Source organism: Megascapheus bottae, chromosome 37, assembly GCF_031878675.1.
Source record: "Megascapheus bottae isolate mThoBot1 chromosome 37, mThoBot2.hap1, whole genome shotgun sequence".
Taxonomy (NCBI): Eukaryota; Metazoa; Chordata; class Mammalia; order Rodentia; family Geomyidae; genus Megascapheus; species Megascapheus bottae.
In genome coordinates this window covers 4,746,863-4,771,080 of record NC_143545.1, presented here as the reverse complement: position 1 = coordinate 4,771,080, position 24,218 = coordinate 4,746,863, and the positions used below count along the sequence as shown (strand labels likewise).

Below are 24,218 nucleotides of genomic sequence, written 5' to 3'. Positions count from 1 at the left end.
TCAGTATGTCTGCACACACAACAATTCAATGATTATTCGTAGTACATCCTCAAATGATTTAGGCAGCTAGACTCATTTGATAAATACTGATTATGGATAAGTGCTTAAACAAATAAAAATAATCATGGCAAGGTGTCTAAGAAAACTAGTATTTCCCAGCTAGAATATGTGTTTTTGCTTGTTTTTAGGCCAATACTGGGGCTTGAACTCAAAGCCTGCGCCCGGTTCCTGAGAAAAATAGCACTCTACCACTTGAGCCACAAATCAACTTCTGGTTTTTGGTAAAATGCTAACCCTCGAGCACAAAAGTTCAGGGACAGGGCCAAGAGTTTGGCCTAGTGGGAGAGTGCTTGCCTAGCATGCACGAAAACCCAGGTTCGATTCTTCAGTACCCCATATATAGAAAAAGCTAAAAGTGGTGCTGTGGCTTAAGTAGTAGAGCTCTAGCTTTGAGAAAGCCCAAGAACAGTACTCAGGCTCTGAGTTCAAGCCGCAGAACTACAAAAAAAAAAAAAAAAAAAAGTTCAGGGAGTTCAAGCTTAATGACTGTCACAGAGAGGGAAAAAAAGATCTAAACTTATCTCTAAAAACATCAGAGTACATTTTGAAGAAATTAACAAGCATTCTATCAATGTGGACAATTTCAACACCCCTCAGTTACTGATAGGGCAAACAGAAGGTAGTAAGATATTCACTATTGCATTTGACAAGTCAGCTCTAAGGAACAGAAATACACACAACCTGGAGAAAATATATCCCTTATAAGTATTCACCAGACATTAGCAAACCAGTTTCCCTATGTGTTTTGAGAACAAATGGTTTTCATATGCCTACTTTGTCTCTAACCATTAGCCTAAACTTACAGACTTTGTTTTTTAATTAGCACATATTATGTGTGTGCAAGGGGAAGAAGGGTTTTTTGTAACATTTCCACACATACAAAGCAATCGGATCAAACTCGTTCTTTGATTACTTTGAGGCAATAAAGTAAATAATTTAAAAATTAAAAAATAATCATTTCAACAGGTTTTATTGTTGTGGGCATATTTTGTTTTGTTTTTGCCAGTCCTGGGACTTGAACTCAGGGCCTGGGCACTGTCCTTGGACTTTCTCAAGGCTAGTGCTCTACCACTTGAACCAGCACCATTTTCAACTTTTTCTGTGTTTGTGGTACGAAGAAATTGAACCCAGGGCTTCATGCATGGTAGACAAGGACTCTACCACTAGGCCACACTCCCGGCTGACTGGCTTAATTTTTAAGAAAAAAAAAATAGATGTTTTCTTTAATTTTAAAGAAAGTAATATCCTGCCTCTGAAGTTTCAAAGGACACTGAAAATGTGAACCAAGAGGAATTTCATAAAGGCAGATTTGCAGAAAACATAAGCATGGGTTGCTTTAGGATAAGGGAATGTTGAAATATAAAGTTTGGTCTTAAACTGCTTTCTCTTCCATATGGAAATAAGACATGCCTCAGATTGCTCAAGAAATAGCAGAGAGTATGGGTATATTTTCAGATCACTTATGCACTGTTAACCTTAATTTCAAAGTCACTCTAGGTAAATACATTTTACCCTATTCAAGATAGCCAATCAGGAGCAGAGTGTAGGGATAAACCATGGCAGTACATTTTTACCTTATTCAAACTAGCCAATCAGGAGCAGAGTGTGAACCTGAGCTCAGCCAATCACGAGAAGAGGGGTGGAGCCTGCTGGGTTAGGTATAAAAGGCAAGGCCTGTGAGCTTTCTAGCCAGATTTTTGGCTGATATCCACACTCTTCTGCAGACTATGCTTCTCTATGATAATTATAATACAGAGGTTCCATTCAGTGCAGCCTACACAATAATGTAATTTAGTCTAAAACAGTTGACCCTATTTTTGACACTTCCATTGATTGAAAATACACATGGAAAAAAGAACATATATGCTTACAGTGCACCTAGAGCTTTTTATAATAACCTTTTGTTTGTTTGTTTGTTTTAGATTCTTTACATTTATGTTATTCTCATTTAGTACCCTCTTTAGCCAGAATCTCATTACTGCTTCATTTTTGTAATAACGTTTAATTTAGATGTTTTCCATATATTGGCCCTGCTAAAATGAAAATAGCATCTTTCATATGGCAGAAACCAACAAGGAAATTTTCTTTCACTCCCTTTTTACACTTTATGGTAGGTAGCAGGGAGGAAACGTGTTTATAGGTCATTTCTAGGCAAATTGTGGAAATAACAACAAGCCTGTTTCTACCTATATGCAGTTTCTTATTTTACTAGAAATGGGAATCGTGGCCTCTTAAAGAGAGAAAAAAGTCACCATTCTGCATTTAGCTGTATCCATATACTGCATTTCTGTATTTTTTGTTTGTATTGTAAAAAAAATTCACATAATAAACAATGTTGTAATAAAAAAAAAAAAGTAAATCTTACCCAGCTAGGGGGTGAAACAAGGCTTTACAGTAAATAGAATATTTTTTGAGCCAGTACCAGAATTTAAGAATTTAAACTCAGGACTTCACACTGTCATTAGATCCAGACTGGGCAGTAAAAAGTATTGCGAAAACCACATCTCAACAGCCAGACTGAACCCACAAGGTGCTGTCTGCCTGTCATTCTTGCTACAGGGGAAACCCTAAAATAGATGCAAACACCTGGTCAGGAAGCAAAAGCCTATCTCAAAATTAATCAGTGCAAGAAAAAAAGAAAGCAGGCTGGAGGAATGGTTGGCTCAGGCGAGAAGAGCCTGCCAAACAAGTATGAAGCCCCAAGGTCAAACTGCAGTATTCCAAAAGTGAACAAAAATTAAACATTAAAAAAAAGAATTGTAAAAAGCACCTCTTCTCTTGACTTACACTGAGACTCAGGAAAATCACAAGCCATTCTCCCAGCTTTTAGTCTGCTCCTAAACTTAGTATGCCACCCCATCAAGCCTTTTATTTTTACTGTACTGTACCTCTATTTTCAGGTCTCCAATTCACCGAGGAGTAGCCAGTACTTAATTGTTTTAACTTTTTATTTTGTGCCTCTGCTCGTCCTTGGACTTCAACTCAGAATCTCATTCTCTCAGTAGACTTTTCTTCTCCCTCAAGGCTGGCGCTTTACCACTTGAGCCATACCTCCACTTCTAGCTTTTTGGTAGTTCTTGGGAAATTAGAGTCGCACTGACTCTTTAAACCTGGTCTGGCTTTAAACCAGGCTCTTCAGATCTCAGCCTCCTGAGAAGCTGGGATTATAGGCGTGAACAATGGTATCTGGCTGTCAAAGTATATTTTTAATCTTTTCCATCCTGGGGCCCATCATCATGAAAGAAAGCAAACTGAAAGGATAAAAGGAGCAGGAAAACCCCGAGGGGTGGGGGAAAGGAACATGAGACCCACTGAGGTACAATAAAAGAAAGTACACCCTTCGCTCATCTCCCTGCAAAACATCAAGTAATAACTTAATTCTCTTTTCTAGAAGTGACTGATAAAGGGGCTCTCCACAAAAACACCAGGACAGAACAGAATGGAACGTATCACCCCCACATCACATCAGTCACCCCAGGTAAGCCTTTCCTTAGAGATCTTCAGACTGTGATGAAGCAAGCGATTAGATCAGTAACTGAGGCCTGAACAGTAATCTAATCCTTTAACTGTAAAATTCTTTTAAAAGCAGTGACTTTAAAGAGTTAACTATGACTTCCTGGTTATTCAGATAAACCAGGAGATCAAAGGCAAAAGATTTCTAGGAAGGATTAATCACTTGCCAAAAGTTCCCTAGCCAGACAAATCCCTAGAAATTACAGTAATTGCTATAATCTATAATCTATAGATTGTCACAACCATCCCGTCATGAGACACAAAACCCAGGATTCCAAGTAATTTAAGGGTTTAAATTACCTGCTCACACTATTAACAGACAGCCAGATGGGTATCAGTGGCTCCCGCCTGTATTCCCAGCTATGCAAGAAGCTGAGGATTGCAGTTTAAAGCCAGCCAGGAAAGTCTGTGAGACTCTTATCTCCATTGAACCAGCAAAAAAAAAAAAAAAAAAAAAAAAAAAAAAGCCACAAGTTGGGCAACAGTTAATCAGAAAAGGGAAAGAGCTATAAACAGAACAATTTTTCATTCTTCTCTAATTCTTTCTGAGACAAAGCTTGATAGCATTTCATTAACAGGAATGAAATATGAGTAAATACGTTTTTTTTTAAGTTGTCTTCCCAAATAGGTATGGGAAAAAATCAAGGGTATACACATCATATTTTTTGTTATTGTTGGTGGTGGTGGTGGGGCTTGAACTCTTGGCCCGGCCACTGCCCCTGAGCTCTTCAGCTCAAGACTAGCATGCTACCATTTTGAGCCACAGCATTACTTCTGGTTTTCTGGTGATTCATTTGGAGATAAGAGTCTGACAGACTTTCCTGCCCCAGCTGGCTTTGTGCCATAATCCTCAGACCTCAGCCTCTTGAGCAGCTATGATCACAGATGTGAGTCACTGGCACCCAGCTATAAGGATCAGTTTTTTTTTTGCCAGTCCTGGGACTTGAACTCAGGGCCTGAGCGCTGTCCTTGCGCTTTCTCAAGGCTAGAGCTCTACCACTTGAGCCACAGCACCATTTCCAGCTTTTCTAGATAAGTGGTACTGAGGAATCAAACCCAGGTCTTCATGCATGCTAAACAAGCACTCTACCACTAGGCCAAACTCTTAGTCACTTTAAAGCCCTTTCTACATAAAGAAAATATTCCTAGCATAATTTCCATTGCCCCCAAAAATTCATTTAGAGTTGAATCTACCCTTTTGTGTTCATGCTAGTACCTTAATAAAAAAAAAAAGAATAGTTAAATAATTCCAAGAATAACATAATGAAGAATAAGTACATTGACTTTTATCCAGACAGACATAGCTAGCAAACTAAATAGAAAGCCTACAGAGTGGGAGAAGATCTTCACCAACCATACAACAGACAAAGGCCTCATATCTAAAATATATCAACAGCTCAAAAAATTGAATCACTCCAAAACTACTCTCTAAAGAAACAACCATCCCATTAAAAGATGGGCCAAAGACTTAAAGAGAGTCTTCTCTGAAGAAGAAACAAAAATGGCCTATAGACACATGAAGAAATGCTCAACATCTCTGGCCATAAAAGAAATGCAAATCAAAACAACTCTAAGATTCCACCTCACTCCAGTTAGAATGGCCAGGATCAAGAAATCTAATAACGACAGATGCTGGAGGGGATGTGACCAGGAGGGATCACTACTACACTGTTGGTGGGAGTGCAAACTCATTCAACCACTATGGAAAGCAGTATGGCAGTTCCTCAAAAGACTAAACATAGAGCTCCCCTATGACCCAGCAATTCCACTACTTGAAATTTGCCCAATCGTCCAGAAACAAGGACATACTAAATCTACTAGCACAATGATATTCATTGTAGCACTATTTACCGTAGCAAAGATATGGAACCAACCCAGATGTCCCTCAGTTGATGAGTGGATCAACAAGATGTGGTATTTATACACAATGGAATTCTATGCTGCTGTCAGAAAGAACAACATCTCCCCCATTTGTAAGGAAATGGAAAGACTAAGGAAAAATCATATTAAGTGAAGTAAGCCAGACTCAAAGGAACATAGGCTCAATGGTTTCCCTCATTTGTCATAATCAGTAGAAACCTTGGACTCTCCTAGCAGAGATTTACAATAGAACAAAACCTAGATACGTAAGGCCATATAGGATGACGCTAAATGAAAGGACCTCCAAGATATAGAAACAAAGGCCACATAATAAGTGATTATTGTCCTTAATGTACTATGTTATTTCTCATCTTACCTGTTATCTGATATATTGTATATATGTTTATTAGTTTCTTTGAAATAGGATAAGGAAGGGGGAAGAGAAGATGAGGGGACGGGGTGGGGGAGGGAAATGGGAACAAAACCACGAGAAAGGGTATCAATGTATGTGAAGTAATGCACCTTCTATCTGGCGAATATAATGTAACCCTTTAATTAATTACAATAAAAAAAAGAAAAAAGTCTCTAGGCATTCACACACAGAGACCAGAGGAAGATATTCTTAGGAGAGGACCACAAAGACACAATAGCTCTGTTCATCTGATCATACAAAATAATGTTTATCGAAATGAACTCCAGAAAGTGGAAATGATGTTGGGTTTTTTTTTCTTTTTGCTGTTTTTGTTCTTTGTCTATATGACTTTGGGAGGGTGAGGGGGGCACAGAAATGGAGGGGACAAAGGATGAATAAATATAGCCCTGGTCCTCACCAGAAATGATGTGGGAATAAACTCTACAACTTGTGGGTGGCGATGAGAAGGGCAAACTGGGAGAGAGCAAAAGAAGCAGGAACAGGGGGCAGGGAGTTTGGCCTAGTGGTTAAAGTGCTTGCCTAGCATGCACAAAGACCCGGGTTCGATTCCTTGGTACCACATACATAGAAAAAAGCCGGAAGTGGTGCTGTGGCTCAAGTGGTAGAGCTCTAGCCTTGAGAAAGCCCAAGGACAGTGCTCAAGCCCTGAGCCCAAGCCCAGGACTGGCAAAAAAAAAAGAAGCGGGAACACACTGTCCAAGAAGAAATGTCCTCTTTACAAATAAAAACCCAAAATTGGAGCTATGTCTCAAGTGATAGAGAATCAGCCTTGCACAAGAAAAATATAAGAAGCTAGAGGATAAGAAATGGCACTGTGGCTCAACATGGTAGAACACCAGCCTTGAGCTGAAGAGCTCAAGGACAGCGCCCAAGCCCAGAGTTCAAGCCCCACCACCAACAGAGAAAAAAATAATAATACTGTGCAGAGTATATTGGATCAGGAGTGTGGCTTAGTGGTAGAATGCTTGCCTGGCATACATGAAGCCCTGAGTTCAATTCCTCAGTACCACATATGCAGGAAAAGCCAGAAGTGGTGCTGTGACTCAAGTGGTAGAGCTCTAGCCTTGAAAAAGCCCAAGGACAGGGCTCAGGCCCTGAGTACAAGCCCCAGGACTAGCAAAAAAAGAAAAAGTTATCCAGCCAGACACCAATGGCTCAAACTTGTAATCCTGGCTACTCAGGTGGCTGAGATCTGAGAATTGCAGTTCAAAGCCAACCCAGGCACTAACGTCCATGAGACTCTTATCTCCCATTAACCACTAGAAAACCAGAAACGGAGCTGTGGCTGAAAGGGTGGGGCGGTAGCCTTGAGCTGAAGAGCTCAGGGTCAACGTCCTGGCCCAGAGTTCAAGCCCTGCAACCGACAAGGAAAAAAAAAATCAATGCAATATAGATATTCATTGCTTTCTAAACATTAGGGACTCTTTGAGATTGGATGCTAGGGACCAGAATACAAAATGTACACCTAAACTGTCTCTGAGAACGTCCAGATCATTCACCCCAGAGCTTGTACAGCTTTTTATCTCCTGTGATTTGAACATGAATGGACAGTATTACACTTACTGCAGTTTGGAGGCGGGCGGGGATGGTGGTTCTGGGCTTCTGTTTGTTTTGTTTTACAGGTAACACACTTTCACCTGCTCCGAGAAAGGTTACTGCATAACTGTGAAGCCGATCTTATGTTGGATTTTATGTATTTGTCTGTGAATGTGGGCTCCGTAGAAGGAGCAGGAATAACTCCCATCATGCCCTGGGTGCCTGCTCCCAACACTCCTTCCCATCATGCCCTGGGTGCCCACTCCAACACTCCTTCCCATCATGCCCTGGGTGCTCACTCCAACACTCCTTCCCATCATGCCCTGGGTGCTCACTCCAACACTCCCTCCCATCATGCCTTGGATGCTCACTCCAACACTCCTTCCCATCATGCCCTGGGTGCTCACTCCAACACTCCTTCCCATCATGCCCTGGGTGCCAGCTCCAACATTCCTTCCCATCATGCCCTGGGTGCCTGCTCCCAACACTTCTTCCCGTCATGCTTCAGTGCCACTCAACCAATGAAAAGAGCCAGGGCGGGGCATGGACAACTGTCAGCCAATCAGCGCAAAGCCCAGGGAGGGGCTCTGGGAAGAGCCCCTGGCATGTAAGCAGTCCTGAGGAGGGAGGCCCCAGGGACTCCTCTTTTGGGGACCTGCCTTGGACTGCAGTCATGCATCTTCAGGCTTGATTCCATTGCTAAGGGCTTCATTGAGTTGGCAAATGTTTACGACACACCTACTGTGCAGCAGGAGTTGAACCAGCCCGCGAGAATTAAAATACCATGCCTGATACTGGTGGCTCACGCCTGCCATCCCAGACACACAGCAAGGATGAGATCTGAGGATCGTGGTTCAAAGCCAGCCCGGGCAGGAAAAGTCCAAGTGACTCTTATCTCCAATGGACCAGCAAAAAGCCAGAAATGGAGCTGTGGCTCAAGTGGTACAGTACCAGGCTTGGGGGCGGGGGGGGGGGGGGGGGGGGGGGAGGGGGGAGCTAAAGGACAGTATCCAGGCTGTGAGTTCAAACCCTAGTGCTGGCATAGGAAAAAGAAAAATAAAGCTGCGTGCTGGTGGCTCACGCCAGTAATCCTAACTACTCAGGAGGCTGAGATCTGAGGATCCCGGTTCAAATCCAGGCCAGGCACAAAAGTCTGTGAGACTCTTGTTTCCAATTAACCACCAGAACACCAGAAGTGGTGCTGTGGCTCAAGCTAGCCTTGAGCTGAAGAGCTCAGGGACAGTGCCCAGACCCAGAGTTCAAGCCTCAGGACCGAAAAAGAAAAAGCAAAAGAAAACGTGTGTGTGCGTGTGTGTGTGTGTGTGTGTGTGTGTGTGTGCGTGTGCGTGTGCGTGTGCGTGTGCGCGCCCGCCCTTGAGCCCTTGATCCACAACACAACTGCCAAAGTGTACAAATATCTCCATATCTCCCATATGGTAAACCACAAATTCTCAAAGGCAGTTTAGCCTTCAGGATAAGAAATTTACATCCAACATCTCTTTACATAAATATCCCTAGCACATCAGAAGGGCTCAATAAAACACTGAATCAATCAATCAATCAACCAACCGATCACTCGACAGCAGTTTCACCAGGAAAAGAGACAATGGGCTTGCATCGTGATGTAGACACATTTTCAATCTGATGACTGACTTTGGGTTTGGTTGTTTGTTTCTCCTGAACAAACTGATATTTTAAGTCATTCTTTCTTGCTCTCTCTTTCTTTCTTTCCCTTCTTCCTTCTCTCTCCCTCCTTTTCCTGTGCTAGCTCTGGGACTTGAACTAAGGCCCTGAGCTTTTTTTTTGCTCCAGCTAGCACTCTACCACATAAGCCACAACTCTACTTCTGGGGTTTTTGTTTGTTTTGGTGGGTTTTTTTAGGGTTTTTTTTTTTGTTTGGGGTTTGTTGTTGTTTTGTTTTGTTTTGTTTTTTGGTGGATCATTAAAGTCTCATGGACTTTCTGTCTCAGAATAACTTCAAACTCCACTCCTCAGATCTCACCCTCCTAAGTAGCTTGAATTACAGGAGTGAGCCATATGGCATTCAACTTAACTCATTTTTATTTGAAGGTTTCAGGTAGATGGGTGTGTGTCTTGATTTGAATTTTCTTGTGTGTCAGTAATGGGACTTGAATGCAGGCATTTGCATTCTCACTTGGCCTTTTCACCACTTGAGCCACAGCTCCACTTCTGGTTTCCCTGGTTGACTTATTAGAGATCAGAGTCTCAAGGACTTTCCTGCCCAGGCTGGCTTTGAACCATGATCCTCAGATCTCAGCCTACAGAGTAGCTGGCATTCCAGGTGTGAACCATCCACACCCACTTAGACTTAAATTTAGAGAGGGCTAATCTATTTCAAAGACAGTCAATAAAAACACTCTATGGATTTATGCCAGCCACACACACACACACACACACACACACACACTCCTCACCCACTCGTACAACGGGAACTCACAGAGGTAATAAAAGTTATATTCTGAGTACAAAAGAATAGTGAAATAAACTGATCTGATTTATGTGTAAATAGGCTTCTAAAATAAAACAGACTGGATATTTACTGGGTGAGCCAATTAGCTGTCATATTGAGTGAGTATGAATGGCCAGACTGCCATTATCCCATGTTACATCTTAAAATATCAAGGACATTAGGAACAATGATAAATATACAACTATTTCAAGAACTTGCCAGTTCCTTGTTGGTGGTTTTGCTCCACTGACCTCAGCAGGCAATGACTTCATTTATACTTTTTAAAATGAACAGTGTTGACTCACTTTTCTTTTCAATAGGGGATAGATAGGAGTTCCCATTTTCTTTGGAATACAAAAAAAAAAATTCAGTACAATGTGGTCCTAATTATTAACACATACCCATTTAAGAAAAGACAAATCCCATGCTACGTACCAAAAAAATCACAAAAACACCATAAACATGTACTAAGTGGTAATCAGTTAGATCTCTCAGGATAAAAAGATTATAGCTGGGCCAGGTGCTAGTGACTCCCAACAACTCACAGGGCTGGGATCTGAGGATGGCAGTTCAAAGCCAGCCTGGGCAGGTAAATCGGTAAGATTCTCACCTCCAGTGAACTGCCAGAAAACCAGAAATGGAGCTGTGTCTCAAAGTGGTAGAGTACTGGCCCTGAGCACAAAAAGCTCAGGGACAAAGCCTAAGCCCCAAGTTCAAGCCCCAAGACTGCCAAAATAAAAAGACTATAGTTGGGATCATATATGTCCCCCAAAGCCCAGATGCTAAAAGTGTGGCTATGAGCAGGTGCAAGATGAGGAAGTTCTGTTATTGGGGGTGTGGCCTTGAATGGATGGGCTGGGACCCCAGCTCTTTCCTCCTCCTCTCTTGGTTCCTGACAAACTGAGTGAAGCCACCAGAATCTCAAAACCATAATTCATGAACTAAAACTTCCTTTTCTTTGCTGGGAATTACCTCAAGTGTTCTGTCCTAATAGTGGGAATGACAGAGGCAAAATGCATCAGATATGCTAATGCCTTAATTAAGACATTACAGGCCGGGAGTTTGGCCTAGTGGTTAAAGTGCTTGCCTAGCATGCATGAAGACCCGGGTTCAATTCCTCGGTACCACATACGTAGAAAAAAGCCGGAAGTGGTGCTGAGGCTCAAGTGGTAGAGCTCTAGCCTTGAGAAAGTCTAAGGACAGTGCTCAGGCCCTGAGCTCAAGCCCAGGACTGGCAAAAAAAAAAAGACATTACAAAACCCATGGGGTTATTTCTCCACATTGAAACTTTTCATCCTGAATCTTAGCAAAATAAATAAATACATAGTAATAGAAGATAGTGTCCCCTGACTTTGGAAACTGCCCACATGGCAATAAGAACCAATAAGATGCAGACTAGAATGTAGCCTGGTATGGTCCTTTTAGAAAGCAGAAGGAGCTTTGCCCAAATGGCTCCCATACTTTCTGAAAACATCTTGCAAGGTTTTTTTTGTTGTTGTTGTTTTGTTTTGTTTTTTTGCAACATCATCGCACATACAGCCAATGTTCACCAACGAGATAATTAGACTTAATTTTATAGTTAGGAAATGTTCATTAAGTCGATAATTACGCTAAGCCTGGTGACACACGCCTGTAATTGTCACTACTCAAGAAGCTGAGGTCTGAGGATCGAGGTTCGAAGCCAGCCTGGGCAAGAAGGTATGGATGATTCTTATCTCCAATGAAGCAGCAAAATACCAGCATGACAGCTATGGCTCAGGTGGTAGAGTGCCAAACCTGCAGTTGAAAAGCTAAGGGTCAAAGTACAGTGGCCTTTGGTTCACACATAAAGAATATTTTTATACAGCGGTCAGGGAGTTTGGCCTAGTGGTAGAGTGCTTGCCTCCCATACACGAAGACTTGAGTTCGATTCCTCGGTACCACGGTACCACATACATAGAAAAAGAGTGGGACTGTGTTTCAAGTGGTAGAGCTCTAGCCTTGAGAAAGCCCAAGGACAGTACTCAGGCCCTGAGTTCAAGCCCCAGGAATGGCATTTTAAAAAAAAGAAGAAAAAGAGTATTTATACAAGCATATATGTTCTCTGCTCTAGGCATTCAGGCTTGTTTTTCTGGAGGCTTAGAAATCTTTATGAGTAGCCAAAGAAAAGCACACTTGGCTGGCAATCTTGAGATAAGGTCAGAGATCAATGTCCTTCGTCCTGACCTCTAAACCAAGGCACTCTACGAGTCTGAAGAAGTTGTACTCTTAATTTACCATCCTATTTGTTGTTGTTTGTTGTTGTTGTAGTTCCTCGAGCCTAGGGATTGAACCCAGGGACTGGACACTGTCCCTGAGCCTCTTTGTGCTCAAGGCTGGCACTCTACCACTTGAGCCACAGCACCTCTTCCAGCTTTGTCTGAGTAGTTTTAATGGAGGCAACAGTTTCACAGACGTTTCCTGCCCAGGCTGGCTTCGAACTGCGATTCTCACATCTCAGCCTCCTGAGCAGCTGGGATTACAGGCGTGAACCACAGGCACCCAGCCTAATTTACCATCGTTTGCCCTTGCACTCTGTTCCATCCATATGCACAAGTTACTACTCTTATGCAAAAGCAATCGTCTGTATGCATATGTCTCGTGCATATGCATGAGTGGTCATGCATATGCATAAATGGTCATGCAACTACATTGAGTCATGCATATGCATTGTTGTCTGCCTACACACACACACCTTGTTTTACTTAGGCACGAAGTGTCCTCTCCCAAGGCATATCTTTGCTGAGTATAACTCTATGAAGACAGGATGTAGTCTTTTATTATTATATTATTTTTTTTCTTTATTCTTTTTTTTTTTTTTTGCTATGTTATCCACAAACTTAACTATTGCTCAGTCACCCAGGGAGTGAAACTGTAACAGCTTATTATCTTACAAAAGTACTCACTGTCAACCTGTCAGCCTGTGGTGAGCCAAGCCCTTTGTGTATGGGAAAACTGTCTTCTTCTTGAACCTCCCCCCCCCCCCACACACACAGCAGCCCTGGTGACTGCCCCCCAAAACAGAGGCTCAGCTTGGTCTTGGAATCTGCCCAAGGTCATGGGATTTTGCAAATTGAAAGAAAAAAAAAAAAAAGGCTGGGATTTGAACTCCAAACCTCCTGAGTTCATTCGCTAATCGTGTTCAGGGGACCCCCAAAATCAAGCCAATGCTATAAAACTTTTTTCAGGAACTAATAACTCATGGCATGCCAACCAAGAAAGAGCACTTGTGTAAGTAAATAACATGGCTAGGAGAGAGATTAAATGCAACTACCTACTTTCTCTCTGTCATAGGGATATATAAGCACAAGTATTAAATTATCCCTAGATCTCTGAGCTCAGTGGGCCATTCTCCCTTTGAACAAGGGCATAGGCCATCAGTCCATCACGAACCCCAAAAACCAACAGCCAGGGATAGTGACTGCTAATCAAATATGAGAAGTGCAGCTCATACTTCATATCCCCAAGACTGATTAGAATGAGCTAAATAACAATATAATATAATAGTAATAGGGGCCGGGAGTTTGGCCTAGTGGTTAAAGTGCTTGCCTAGCATGCATGAAGACCCGAGTTCAATTCCTCAGTACCACATACATAGAAAAAAGCTGGAAGTGGTGCTGAGGCTCAAGGGGTAGAGCTCTAGCCTTGAGAAAGTCCAAGGACAGTGCTCAGGCTCTGAGTTCAAGCCCCAGGACTGGCACAAAAACAAACACACACAAAACGAAACACCTCAAATCAGAGAGCAGTGTGCAATGACGTTTCTACACATGGGAGGACAAAACGCAGGAAGACACAGTAAAGCCCGGCTTGAGCTCTGTGGAACCATGTTGACATGTGAATCACACATAGAAGGTGATCCCCCCCCCCTCACAAACTCAAAGCTTGGCTGCTTTCCAAGGAAGGCAAAAGGGAGGATGGGGGGGGGGGGGGAGGCAACCTTCAAGAAGCCCAAACTTGAGAGAAAGGGAGAGAAAAACCCCCTCTGGGTCGTAGAATCCAGGCTGAGTCCTCTTGTATTTGTATTTATTTATTTATTTACTTTGGCCAGGCCATAAGGAAACGACTGCAGCCAAGGTGAGCGAAGCCACCCAAGGAGGGTTTCAAGTCCAAGGCCAGAGAAGTGTGTGTGTGTGCGCGGATGGCTCAACCCAGGGCTGACAGATCCATGGCAGTGAGGGCGTGGGACTGTGGGGAAAGATGGGGTGAGGGGTGTGGAGGCAGGGAAGGAGAGGAGAGAGGCTCCCCCTCCCCACCCAAAAAAAGGGAAAAGCAGCCCCCCAGAGTTTCATCAAGACAAACAAGGCAGGCAGAAGAAACCAGCCAGGCCTGACTTCCTCCTTTCTCTGCTGTCTCTCTCTCAACTTGGGAGAGTCTGAAGTTGAGTTGCTGACAAAAGTCTGGGTGATCCGGTGGGAGGGGAGGGGGAGGAGGAGGGAGAAGAGGAAGAGGAGGAGGGGGAAGAAGGGGAGGGGGAGGAGAGAAGGGGAAGGGGAGGGGGAAGAAGGGGAGGGGGAGGAGGAGGAAGGGGAGGGGGAGGAGGGGGAGGGGGAAGAAGGGGAGGGGAGGAGGGGGAGGAGGAGAGGGAGGGGAGGTGGGGGAGGAGGAGGGGGAGGAGGGGAGGGGGAAGTAGGGGAGGGGGAAAAGGGGAGGAGGAGGAGGAAGGGAGGGAGGAGGAGGAGGAAGGGAAGGAGGAGGGGGAGGACGAGGAGGAGGGGGAGGAGGAAGGGGAAAAGGGGGAGGAAGGGGAGGAGGAGGGGAAGAAGGGGAGAGGGAGGAGGGTGAGGATGAGGAGGGGAGGACGATGAGGTGGGGGAGGAGAGGGAGGACGAGGAGGTGGGGGAGGAGGAGGGGGGGAAGAGGAGGAGGAGGAGGGGGAGAGGGAGGAGGAGGAGGGGGTAGAAGGGGGAGGAGGAGGGAGAGGAGGAGGGGGAGGAGGGGAGGACGAGGAGGTGGGGGAGGAGGAGGGGGAGGAGGGGGAGGACGAGGAGGGGGAGGAGGAGAAGGGTGAAGAGGAGGAGGGAGGAGGAGAAGGGGGAGGAGGGGGAAGACGAGGAGGAGGGGGAGGAGGAGGGGGAGGAGGAGCGGCCAGGCCCGGCCGGCAGGACGGCGCGGCCAGCCGGATCGTCCCCGCCGTTCACTCACCCCAGGGTGCTGATGAAGCCGTGGACCGAGCCCTCGGCGTAGAGGGACACGATGTCCCCGATGTAGAGGAAGCTGGACATTTTGTCAGACATGCCGCCGCCGCCGCCGCCGCATGCTTCCCCGCCCCGGGGCCGCCGCCGCGCTGGTCCGCGAAGGCTCCGCGGCACCTTCCTCTTCCTGCCGAAGCTGCCCTCCGCCGCCCTCCTCCTCCTCCTCCTCCTCCCCGCCGCCGCCCGCCGACTTTTCCTTTCTTTCTTTTTCTCCGTTTTCTTTTTTGCACCAGGTGGTGGAGCGCCGCGGGCGAGGGGCGGAGAGGCGGGCGCGGCGGGGCGGGGCGCGGGGGCGGCCAGCCAATCAGAGAGCGGCGATCGAGGGGGCGGGTCCCTCGAGGGCGGAGTCGGGGGTGGGGCGAAGCCGGGAAAGGGCGTGGCTTTGGCCGACGCGGCGTGTGGGAAGGGGCGGGGCTTGTGAGGGGCGGGGCTTGTGCTGCAGCGGTGGAGTCTGCCAAGGGAGCAGGCGGAGCTTTTACAGGGGGTGGGGCTTTGGGAAGGGGTGGGGCTCCAGCGGAGGGCGTGGCCGTCGGTGGGTGTGGTTGTGGATGGGCGTGGTCTGGGGCGTGGCCTCGGCCATGGATGCTTCAAACTGTCTTTGGGGGGAGGCTGCCTGCAGAACCAGGCCCCAGGCCACTGCAAAGGAGAAAGTGGGGAGTCAGGAGTGGGGGTGCATAGCTTTCTGACCCAAGGAGAGCAAGGGCTTGAAGGTCAGAAAAATAAAAACTCATGATAAAGGAAAGGAGAGGAGGAGGGAGGGGGGAAGAAGGGAGAGGCAGGGAGGAAGGAGGGAGGAGTCACCTATGGGTTTACGGCTTGCTTTGGTTCTAGAAACATGACCCATCATCACTTAAATGCCCTGATGGAGGAGAGACGCCTGGAAAGGTAAAAAGTCGCCTGGCTCAGCCATTCATTCTTTTAGTACCTGTTCAAGGTCTTGAACTCATAACCTGGCATGATCCTTCAACTTTTTTTTTTCCTCCATGCTGGCCTTTTACCACCTGAGCCAATGCTCAACTTTCCTGCTTCCGGTTGATCCATTGGAAATAAGAGTCTCACCCTGAAGAGACTTTCCTCCCCAGGCTAGCTTCGAACTGAGATCCTCAAATCTCAGCCTGGTGGGTAGCTAGGATTCCCTGTGTGAGACCCCAGTGCCCTGCCATCTTTTTATTTTATTTTTTTTCAAGCTCTTTCCCTTAGCTTTTTCACTCAAGGCTGGCACTCTACCACTTGAGCCACACCCCCCTTCAGTCTTTTCAGTGGTTCATTAGAGCTAAGAGTGTCACAGACTTTCCTGCTTGGACTGGCTTAGAACCGAGACCCTCAGATCTCAACCTCCTGAAGTGGCTAGGATTCTAGGTATAAATTTACCACTTTCTTGGCCCTGCCTCTCTTTTTTTCTTCTTCTTTTATGTTATACTGGAGATGAAATTCAGCGCTTTGTGCATAATGAGCTCCACTCATCCAATAGCACCGGAGTGATTCATTTCTGTTGGGCCAGAAACTATAGCTGATCAAGAGATAGCAGAAAAAAATAAATAATATTATGTTGAATCAGAATCCTCCCTTCTTGGCAGAAACTAAGTTCAGATTACAGTCTTCAGTGAAGCCCATAGATCTCCCTGGCAACGTTATCAGTGTTTGGGGTCTGCTTATTTCTGGGTACCAAGTTCCAGGAAAGTGTTGCAATGCCCCACGTTTTTTGCCTTAATTACGGGTGACAGGCTCAGCAAGGCTTTGGCCTCGCCTCCAATACAAATCTCTACGTATCTAATGGCAGCCGGTATTGTATTGAATAAGCTTAGCAATAAATGACAAGCAAAGATGGGTGGAGAGATAAAATACTGAATTATTTTCAACAAAGAGCCAAATAGAAGGGCTCAGATTTGGCCCACTAGATTCTCCACATCTTTCCATCTAAGTTTCCTCCTCAAAGCTGAGGCTTGAACTCTGGGCCTGGGTGCTGTTGTCCCTGAACTTATTTTTATTCAAGGCTAGCACTCTACCACTTGAGCCACAGCACCATTTTTGGCTTCTTCTGTGTATGTGGTACTGAAGAATCGAACCCAGGGCCTCGTGCATGCTAGGCAAGCACTCTACCACTAGGCCAAACTCCTGACCTCCTTGTGGACTTTTCCAGGGCTTGTCTTGGTGCTGTGGAGTTTCTGGGGGGGGGATATGCTGTGGAAAGAGAGGTGTGGAAAGAAAGGACAGGCAATGGATGAGAGAGGAAGAGAACATTCTAGAAGTATCCTTGTTTGCTCTTCTCCTCCCCTCCCCAAAAGTCATTGTTGCTCCATTTCCTGGGTTACTTCCAACATTATAATTTTAATTACATTTAATTTTATAATTACTTTGTACGATACAGAGAATTTTCTTGGGTGTGTGTCAGTACTAGGACTTGAACTCAGGGCCTAGACACTGCCCCATAGCTCTTTCACTCAAGGCTGGTGCTCTACCACTTGAACCACAGCTCTGTGTTCAGCTTTTTTCTTGGTTGAAGAGAAGAATCTCAGACTTTCCTACCAGGCCTGGCTTCACACTGCAGTGCTTAGATTGGATTACAGGCCTAAGCTATGAGCACCGGACTTATATAAAGAATTCTAAATTCCCAAATACACCTTCACATACAGTTCCACCATCTTTCCAATCTGCCCTGAATCTTGGCATTCTTAGAGCTCAAAATCTCATGTGCTGTTTGCTTTCAGTATTTCCTTCTAACAATATTTACCTACCTTTTTCCCTTCCACTAAAATTCTCATTGATTTCTTTTTACAAAAGTGGCTCACACTTTCAATCCTAGCTAATCAGGAGGAGGAAATAGGAGGATCGTGGTTCAGAAAAGCTGAAGCAGACACCTCTACTGAGATTCTTATCTCCAATGAACCTCCAAAAAGCCAGATTTGGTGCTGTGGTTCAAGTCATAGAGCACTAGCCAAGTGAGAACACAAGGTCCTGAGTTCATGCCCCAGTACACACACACACACACACACACACACACACACACACACACACACACACACACACACGGGGTTATTACAGCTATCTGAAATTCTTAGCTCATCTTTGTCTTTGATTGTTCAGTTGCTGGCTTTTTATTGTTCCATCACAGGGTCCTAGCCATTTTGATTGAATCCAAATTCCCCAGCAGATATCAGACCCTGGGCAGAGAATCTTAGGAAGCCATAACAACTATGGGTTAATATTTGCTTTCTTTCCACCAAACTCTCGGGTCATAACTTTGACTTCATACTATAAGGACAACATAGCATGTAGAGACTTGTCTCCATAGCCTGAAATCCACCAGCACTACAGTTTAGGAGGTTTGTAGCACTGGTAATTCTGGTCATGAGAGACCAGTAATAATAATAATTCTCCCATTCTTCTTTCTCATCTCCTCCTCCTCCTTGTCCTCCTCCTCCTCTTCCTCCTCCTACCTCTCCTTCTCCCACTCATCCCCTCCCTCCTCTCCTCCTTTCCTTCCTTTTCCTTCTTCCCTCCTCCTCCCCCTCCTGCTCTCCCTCCTCTCCCGCTCCTCCTCTCCCTCTCCCCTTCCTCCTCCTCCTCCTCCTTTCTTCTTCATACTGGTCCTGGAATTCCGGTCCTGAGTTCTGTTCTATAAATTTCTCACTCAAGACTGCTGCTCTACCACTTGAGCCACACACCCGCCTTCCAGCTTTTTGGTGGTTCATTGGAGCTAAGAGTCTCCTGGACTTTCCTGCCCTGGCTGGCTTTGAACCACGATCCTGAGATCTCAGCCTCCTGAGTAGCTGGGATGACAGGCGGGAGCCATGGCTCCGGGCTAGCGTCCTGCTGGTGGCACGCAATGGCTTGCTCCTGGGTCCCTTGCTCAGTGATCCTTGTCTCTGTGGCCTTCATGCCTGGCCAGTCTCTTCCCCAGTGTGTGAATCACCCTTGTGGCTCTTTCTCTGGCTACTTTGTAATTTTCCACAAAGATTTCCTAATTGACACATTGAGGTTCATAGGAAGGACGGAAGGGGGCCATAGAAGGAGGCCCCAGGGGCCAGCCTGGTGGCTCTCCAGGCCTTTCCCAGCCACCAAGGCCAGTTGTCGTTCCCACTGACCCTGGCTGGCCTCACAGGCCAGGCCTGGTCCTGGCTGGACAGGAGGGAAGCCAGCCTGCGGGCTCCCCCTGGAGGACACTCCAGGAAACTACACCCTGTTCCCCACTGCGCACACACACACCCACACACACACACACACACCCCCCCCACACACACACATTTTATTTTTATACATATGATATACATTTATATGTATATATATATACACACACACACAGGCCCTGAGTTCAAGCTCTAGGACTTACACAGACACACACACATTTTTCTGTTTATGTATTTTTAAACATATTATATACATTTATATATATATATATATATACACACATACCCAGGACCTGAGTACAAGCTCTAGGACTTACACAGACACACACACACATACACACACATTTTTGTTTACATATTTTTATACATAATATATATATATATATATATATACACCCAGGCCCTGAGTTCAAGCTCTAGGATTTACACAGGCACACACACACATTTTTCTGTTTATATATTTTATACATATTACATACATTTATATATATTTATACACATATACCCAGGCCCTGAGTACAAGCTCTAGCACTCACACACACACACACATTTTTCTGCTTATATATTTTATACATATTATATCCATATATATATACACACACCTGAGTTCAAGCTCTAGGACTTGCATACACACACACACACTATTTATCTTTATATATTATTTATTATATTCATTGTTATTTATTATATATTATTTACATAGTATATGTAGTATATGCATATGTATACATAAAGTGGAATCAGGGGAGTGTTAATTTAAAAAATAAAAGGAATAAGTAATTTTTTTTAAAATCTAATAACAACAGATGCTGGAGGGGATGTGGTCAGGAGGGATCACTACTACCCTGTTGGTGGGAGTGCAAACTCGTTCAACCACTAAGGAAAGCATTATGGCAGTTCCAGACTAAACATAGAGCTCCCCTATGACCCAGCAATTCCACTACTTGGCATTTACCCAACCATCCAGAAACAAGGACATACTAAACCCACTAGCACAACAATGTTCATTGCAGCACTATTCACCATAGCAAAGATATGGAACCAACCTAGATGTCCCTCAGTTGATGAGTGGATCAACAAGTTGTGGTATTTGTACACAATGGAATTCTATGCTGCTGTCAGAAAGAACGACATCGCCCCATTTGTTAGGAAATGGAAAGACTTAGAAAAAATCATATTAAGTGAAGTAAGCCAGACTCAAAGGAATATAGGTTCAAAGGTGTCCCTCATTTGTCATAATCAGTAGAAACCTTGGATTCTTCTAGCAGAGATTTGCAATAGAGCAAAACCTAGATACATAAGGCCATACAATATGACACTAAATGAAAGGACCTCTAGGATATAGAAACAAACACCATATAATGAGTGATTGTTGTCCTTAATGTACTATGTTATTTCTCATCTCTTCTGCTGTACCTTGGTTATCTCATACTGTTACAGTATCTCACTTTGTTATCTGATATATTGGATATATTTGTATTTGGTTATTTGAAGTAGGATAGAGAAGGGGGGAAAACATGATGAGGGTGGGGGTGGGGGGGAGGGAAATGGGGACCAAGACATGAGAAAGGGTATCAATGTATGTGAAGTAATGCACCTTCTATCTGGTGAATGTAATGTGACCCTTCTTTTTTTTGCCAGTCCTGGGCTGGAGCTCAGGGCCTGAGCACTGTCCTTGGACTTTCTCAAGGCTAGAGCTCTACCACTTGAGCCTCAGCACCATTTCCAGCTTTTTTTCTATTTATTTGGTACTGAGGAATCGAACCTGGGTCTTTGTGCATGCTAGGGAAGCACTCTACCACTAGGCCAAATTCTCGGGGTAATGTAACCCTTCTATTAATTACAATAAAAATTATATGAAAAAAAAGCATTTTAATAAAAAGAAAAAATACAAATGACAAAAGAAAAAAATCCGAAAGTCTCCCTGCATCACTGGCTGCGTTTCCGCCGCCCGCCGGCAGAGGGCGCGCGCACAGCGCTGCAGCGCGGCTGGCATTCCTGGGTGCTGGGCCTAGAAGGATGCTAAGTACCCTTCCCCATAGGCTTTGGGGACAAAGTGGGGGGATCTGACCACCGTGCAATAAGCACCTTTGCCTGCAGAGCAGAAATCACAGCTTGCGTGGGGAAGCCCGGCTCCTGTTGGCAGCCCTGCTCCCCCTTACCCTTACCATGCTGTTGCCATAGCAACACAGCTAGGCCCAGCTAAAGGAGGATAGCAGGCCTCCAACAGAAGAACTGAGTTCAGCACCCACCAGGAGAGCCAGAGGGAGGCTTACTGACAGGCAGGGATGGCAAGGCAAAGCCACCTGCTACGCTCCACTCTGTACAGGACAGGAGAACCAAAGGGATGTTGAGATTTCATCTCTAAAGATGAAAGCCTGACCCAGCCGTATCCTTGCTGTAAGCCCAGCTCAGCAAGCTGAGACTTGAGGATCCTGGTTCAAAGCCAGCCCAGGACTCAATCTCTCGATCCTCCACATGAAATCACACTTTTACTAATGTCATCCTGGCAAATGCCACTTTCTATCTGCTGTGATTTGGACACTTAAAATCAAGTCACCTCTGGGGTGGGAGTTTGGCCTCGTGGTAGAGTACTTGCCTAGCATGCATGAAGACCTGGGTTCAATTCCTTGGTACCATATACATAGAAAAAACTGGAATAAGGACTACCCAACAGTTGGCCTAGTGGTAGAGTGCTTGCCTAGCATGCATGAAGACCGGGATTCAATGCCTCAGTTACACATACACAGAAAAAGCCAGAAGTGGTGCTGTGGCTCAAGTGGTAGAGCTCTAGTCTCAAGAAAACCCAAGGACAGTGCTCAGGCCCGGAGTTCAAGCTGCAGGACTGGCAAAAAATAAAACCAAATCATCTGCCCAAGAGACTCATGCACAGCACAAGATCTTCAACAGAAACTGTCCTTTTCTATAGCTCCTTAAAGATTTATTCTTTTCTTTTTGCCAGTCCTGGAACTTGAACTCAGGACCTGGCTGCTGTCCCTGAGCTTTCTTAGTTCAAGGCTGGCTCCCTACCCCTTGAGCCACACAGCTCCACTTCTGGCTGGTTCATGGAGATAAGCTTCCCACCGGGTCCTGGGTTCTCAGCCTCAGCCTCAGGAGCCGCCCAGGTGCAGGAGTGGTGGCTGCTGCGGCCTCGCAGGGGGACAGCGGGTGGCGCTGGGGAGCCGCCAAGCCAGACCGGCTGGGGGCGGGGCTTCTCGGGGGCGTGGTCACTAGGGGCGTGGCCAAGTGATGGTAGGGCCTCCTGGGGGTGGGCGGGGCCGGCTGAGGACGAAGCTGGACGGGGATTGGTGGGGCGTGGCCTTCCGGGGGCGTGGTCATCTGGGGGCGTGGCCGCACGAGGGCAGGGCCTCCTGGGGGCGGGGCCGGCTGAGGACCTGGCCCGACAAGAAATTGCTGGGGCGTGGCCTGCTGGGGGAGGGGCCTCCTGGGGGCAGGGCCTGCCGGGGGCGGGGCCGGCTGAGGACCTGGCCGGACAAGGGATTGCTGGGGGCGGGGCCTCCTGGGGGCGGGACCAGCGCTGAGGATGGGGATTGGTGGGGGCGTGGCCGTTTGGGGGCGGGGCAAGCCGGGGGCGTGGCCTCTGCAACCTGGCCCCAGAGGCCGGTGAGGGCTGGAAAATCCCCGGCTGGTGCCGGGTCCTCCCCGGCAGCTCCGCCCCGCGGGGAGGGCGTCCACGGGCGCTTCCTGGTGCCCGGCACACCTGGTGCCTGGCTCCTCCTGCCCTGCGGTGGTCAACCTCCCGCTCCCTGATGAGGTCAGGAGCACCGGTGGGCAGGGAGACCCCGAGGGGGGGAGGCAGGGAGGGAGGAGGGGGGGAGGAGGGGCGGGAGGGGGCCGCTTCGGGAGCACCGGCTGATGTTATTTCCTTTCTGGGGGTGGGGGAGTGGGTACTGGGGTTTGAACTCAGGACCTGGGCGCTGCTGTCCCTGAGCTTTCTCTCTCAAGGCTGGTGCTCGACCACCTGAGCCACAGCTCCACGTCTGGCTTCTTTGGTTTTTTGCTGATTTCCTGGAGTTAAAGGATCTCACAGGCTTTGCTGCCCAGGCTGGCTTTGCACCGGGATCCTCCCATCTCAGCCTCCTGAGCAGCTGGGATTACAGGCGTGTGCAACAGCACCCAGCTAGAAAGTCCTATTTTTTAATATGAAAAGGAGGAGGAAGAGGGGGAGGAGGAGGAGGAGGAGGAGGAGGAGGAGGAGGAGGAGGAGGAGGAGGAGGAGGAGGAGGAGAGGCTGGGAGTGTGGCCTAGTGGTAGAGTGCTTGCCTAGCATGCATAAAGCCCTAGGTTCAATTCCTTGGTACCACATACACAGAAAAAGCCAGAAGCGGTGCTGTGGCTCAAGGGGTAGAGCACTTGCCTTGAGAAAGCCCAATAACAGTATCCAGGCCCCGAGGTCAAGTCCCAGCACTTGGCCAAAATAAAAGAAAAAAAAAGAGAGAGAATGAGGGAGAGGATCACAGTGTTTAAAAAGAAATGTCCCCAATACCTTATTTATACAAGTGTAACCCCCAGCCTGTTCATCACCTTTCAATTTTTGTTTTCTTGAAGATACATTTGTAGAACACTTCACTGTAAGATGCAGAGACCGAAGCCGATGAGTGAAAAATATAATCTATAAGGATCTGTACACTCCTTTGGCTGCCCTTGAACTCACTTCCCTATGTCCCCTTGGCCGGTTATTACAGACGGGTCATTTTCACTTTGTTGGGTGGACAAACCAATAAGAGATGGGCGCGGGCACACTAGAAAGATCTAAGTCAGATTTAGCTGGTCCAGGATTGGTGATGGTTTGGTCATGGGAGTGTAAGATATTCCTTAGTGCATGAGATAAAGTGCTTCCCAGGATGAACTTTGACCCTTAAGCTAGAACTTCCTGTGCTGTCACAGCACCTGACAGTCAAGAGTCTCCCAAGAATGTTAGCGCTGCATTTTGTGGGCTTTTCTTGGTACCTCAATCAAAGACATTTTGACTCCCGGTACAGTGCTCA

At 46.3% G+C, this 24,218-nt stretch overlaps 1 protein-coding gene across 1 annotated transcript in view; it reads right to left on the bottom strand.

The window, feature by feature from the left end:
- The window catches only part of Itpr2 (inositol 1,4,5-trisphosphate receptor type 2), a 185,142-nt gene extending 169,790 nt beyond the window's left edge, over positions 1-15,352 (bottom strand). Inside the window, exon 1 of the mRNA XM_090325301.1 lies at positions 15,033-15,352. Within this exon, the coding sequence (XP_090181427.1) occupies positions 15,033-15,124 (92 nt within the window). The 5' untranslated portion in view covers positions 15,125-15,352. The remainder of the gene's footprint in view (positions 1-15,032) is intronic.
- Positions 15,353-24,218: the final 8,866 nt, after the last annotated feature.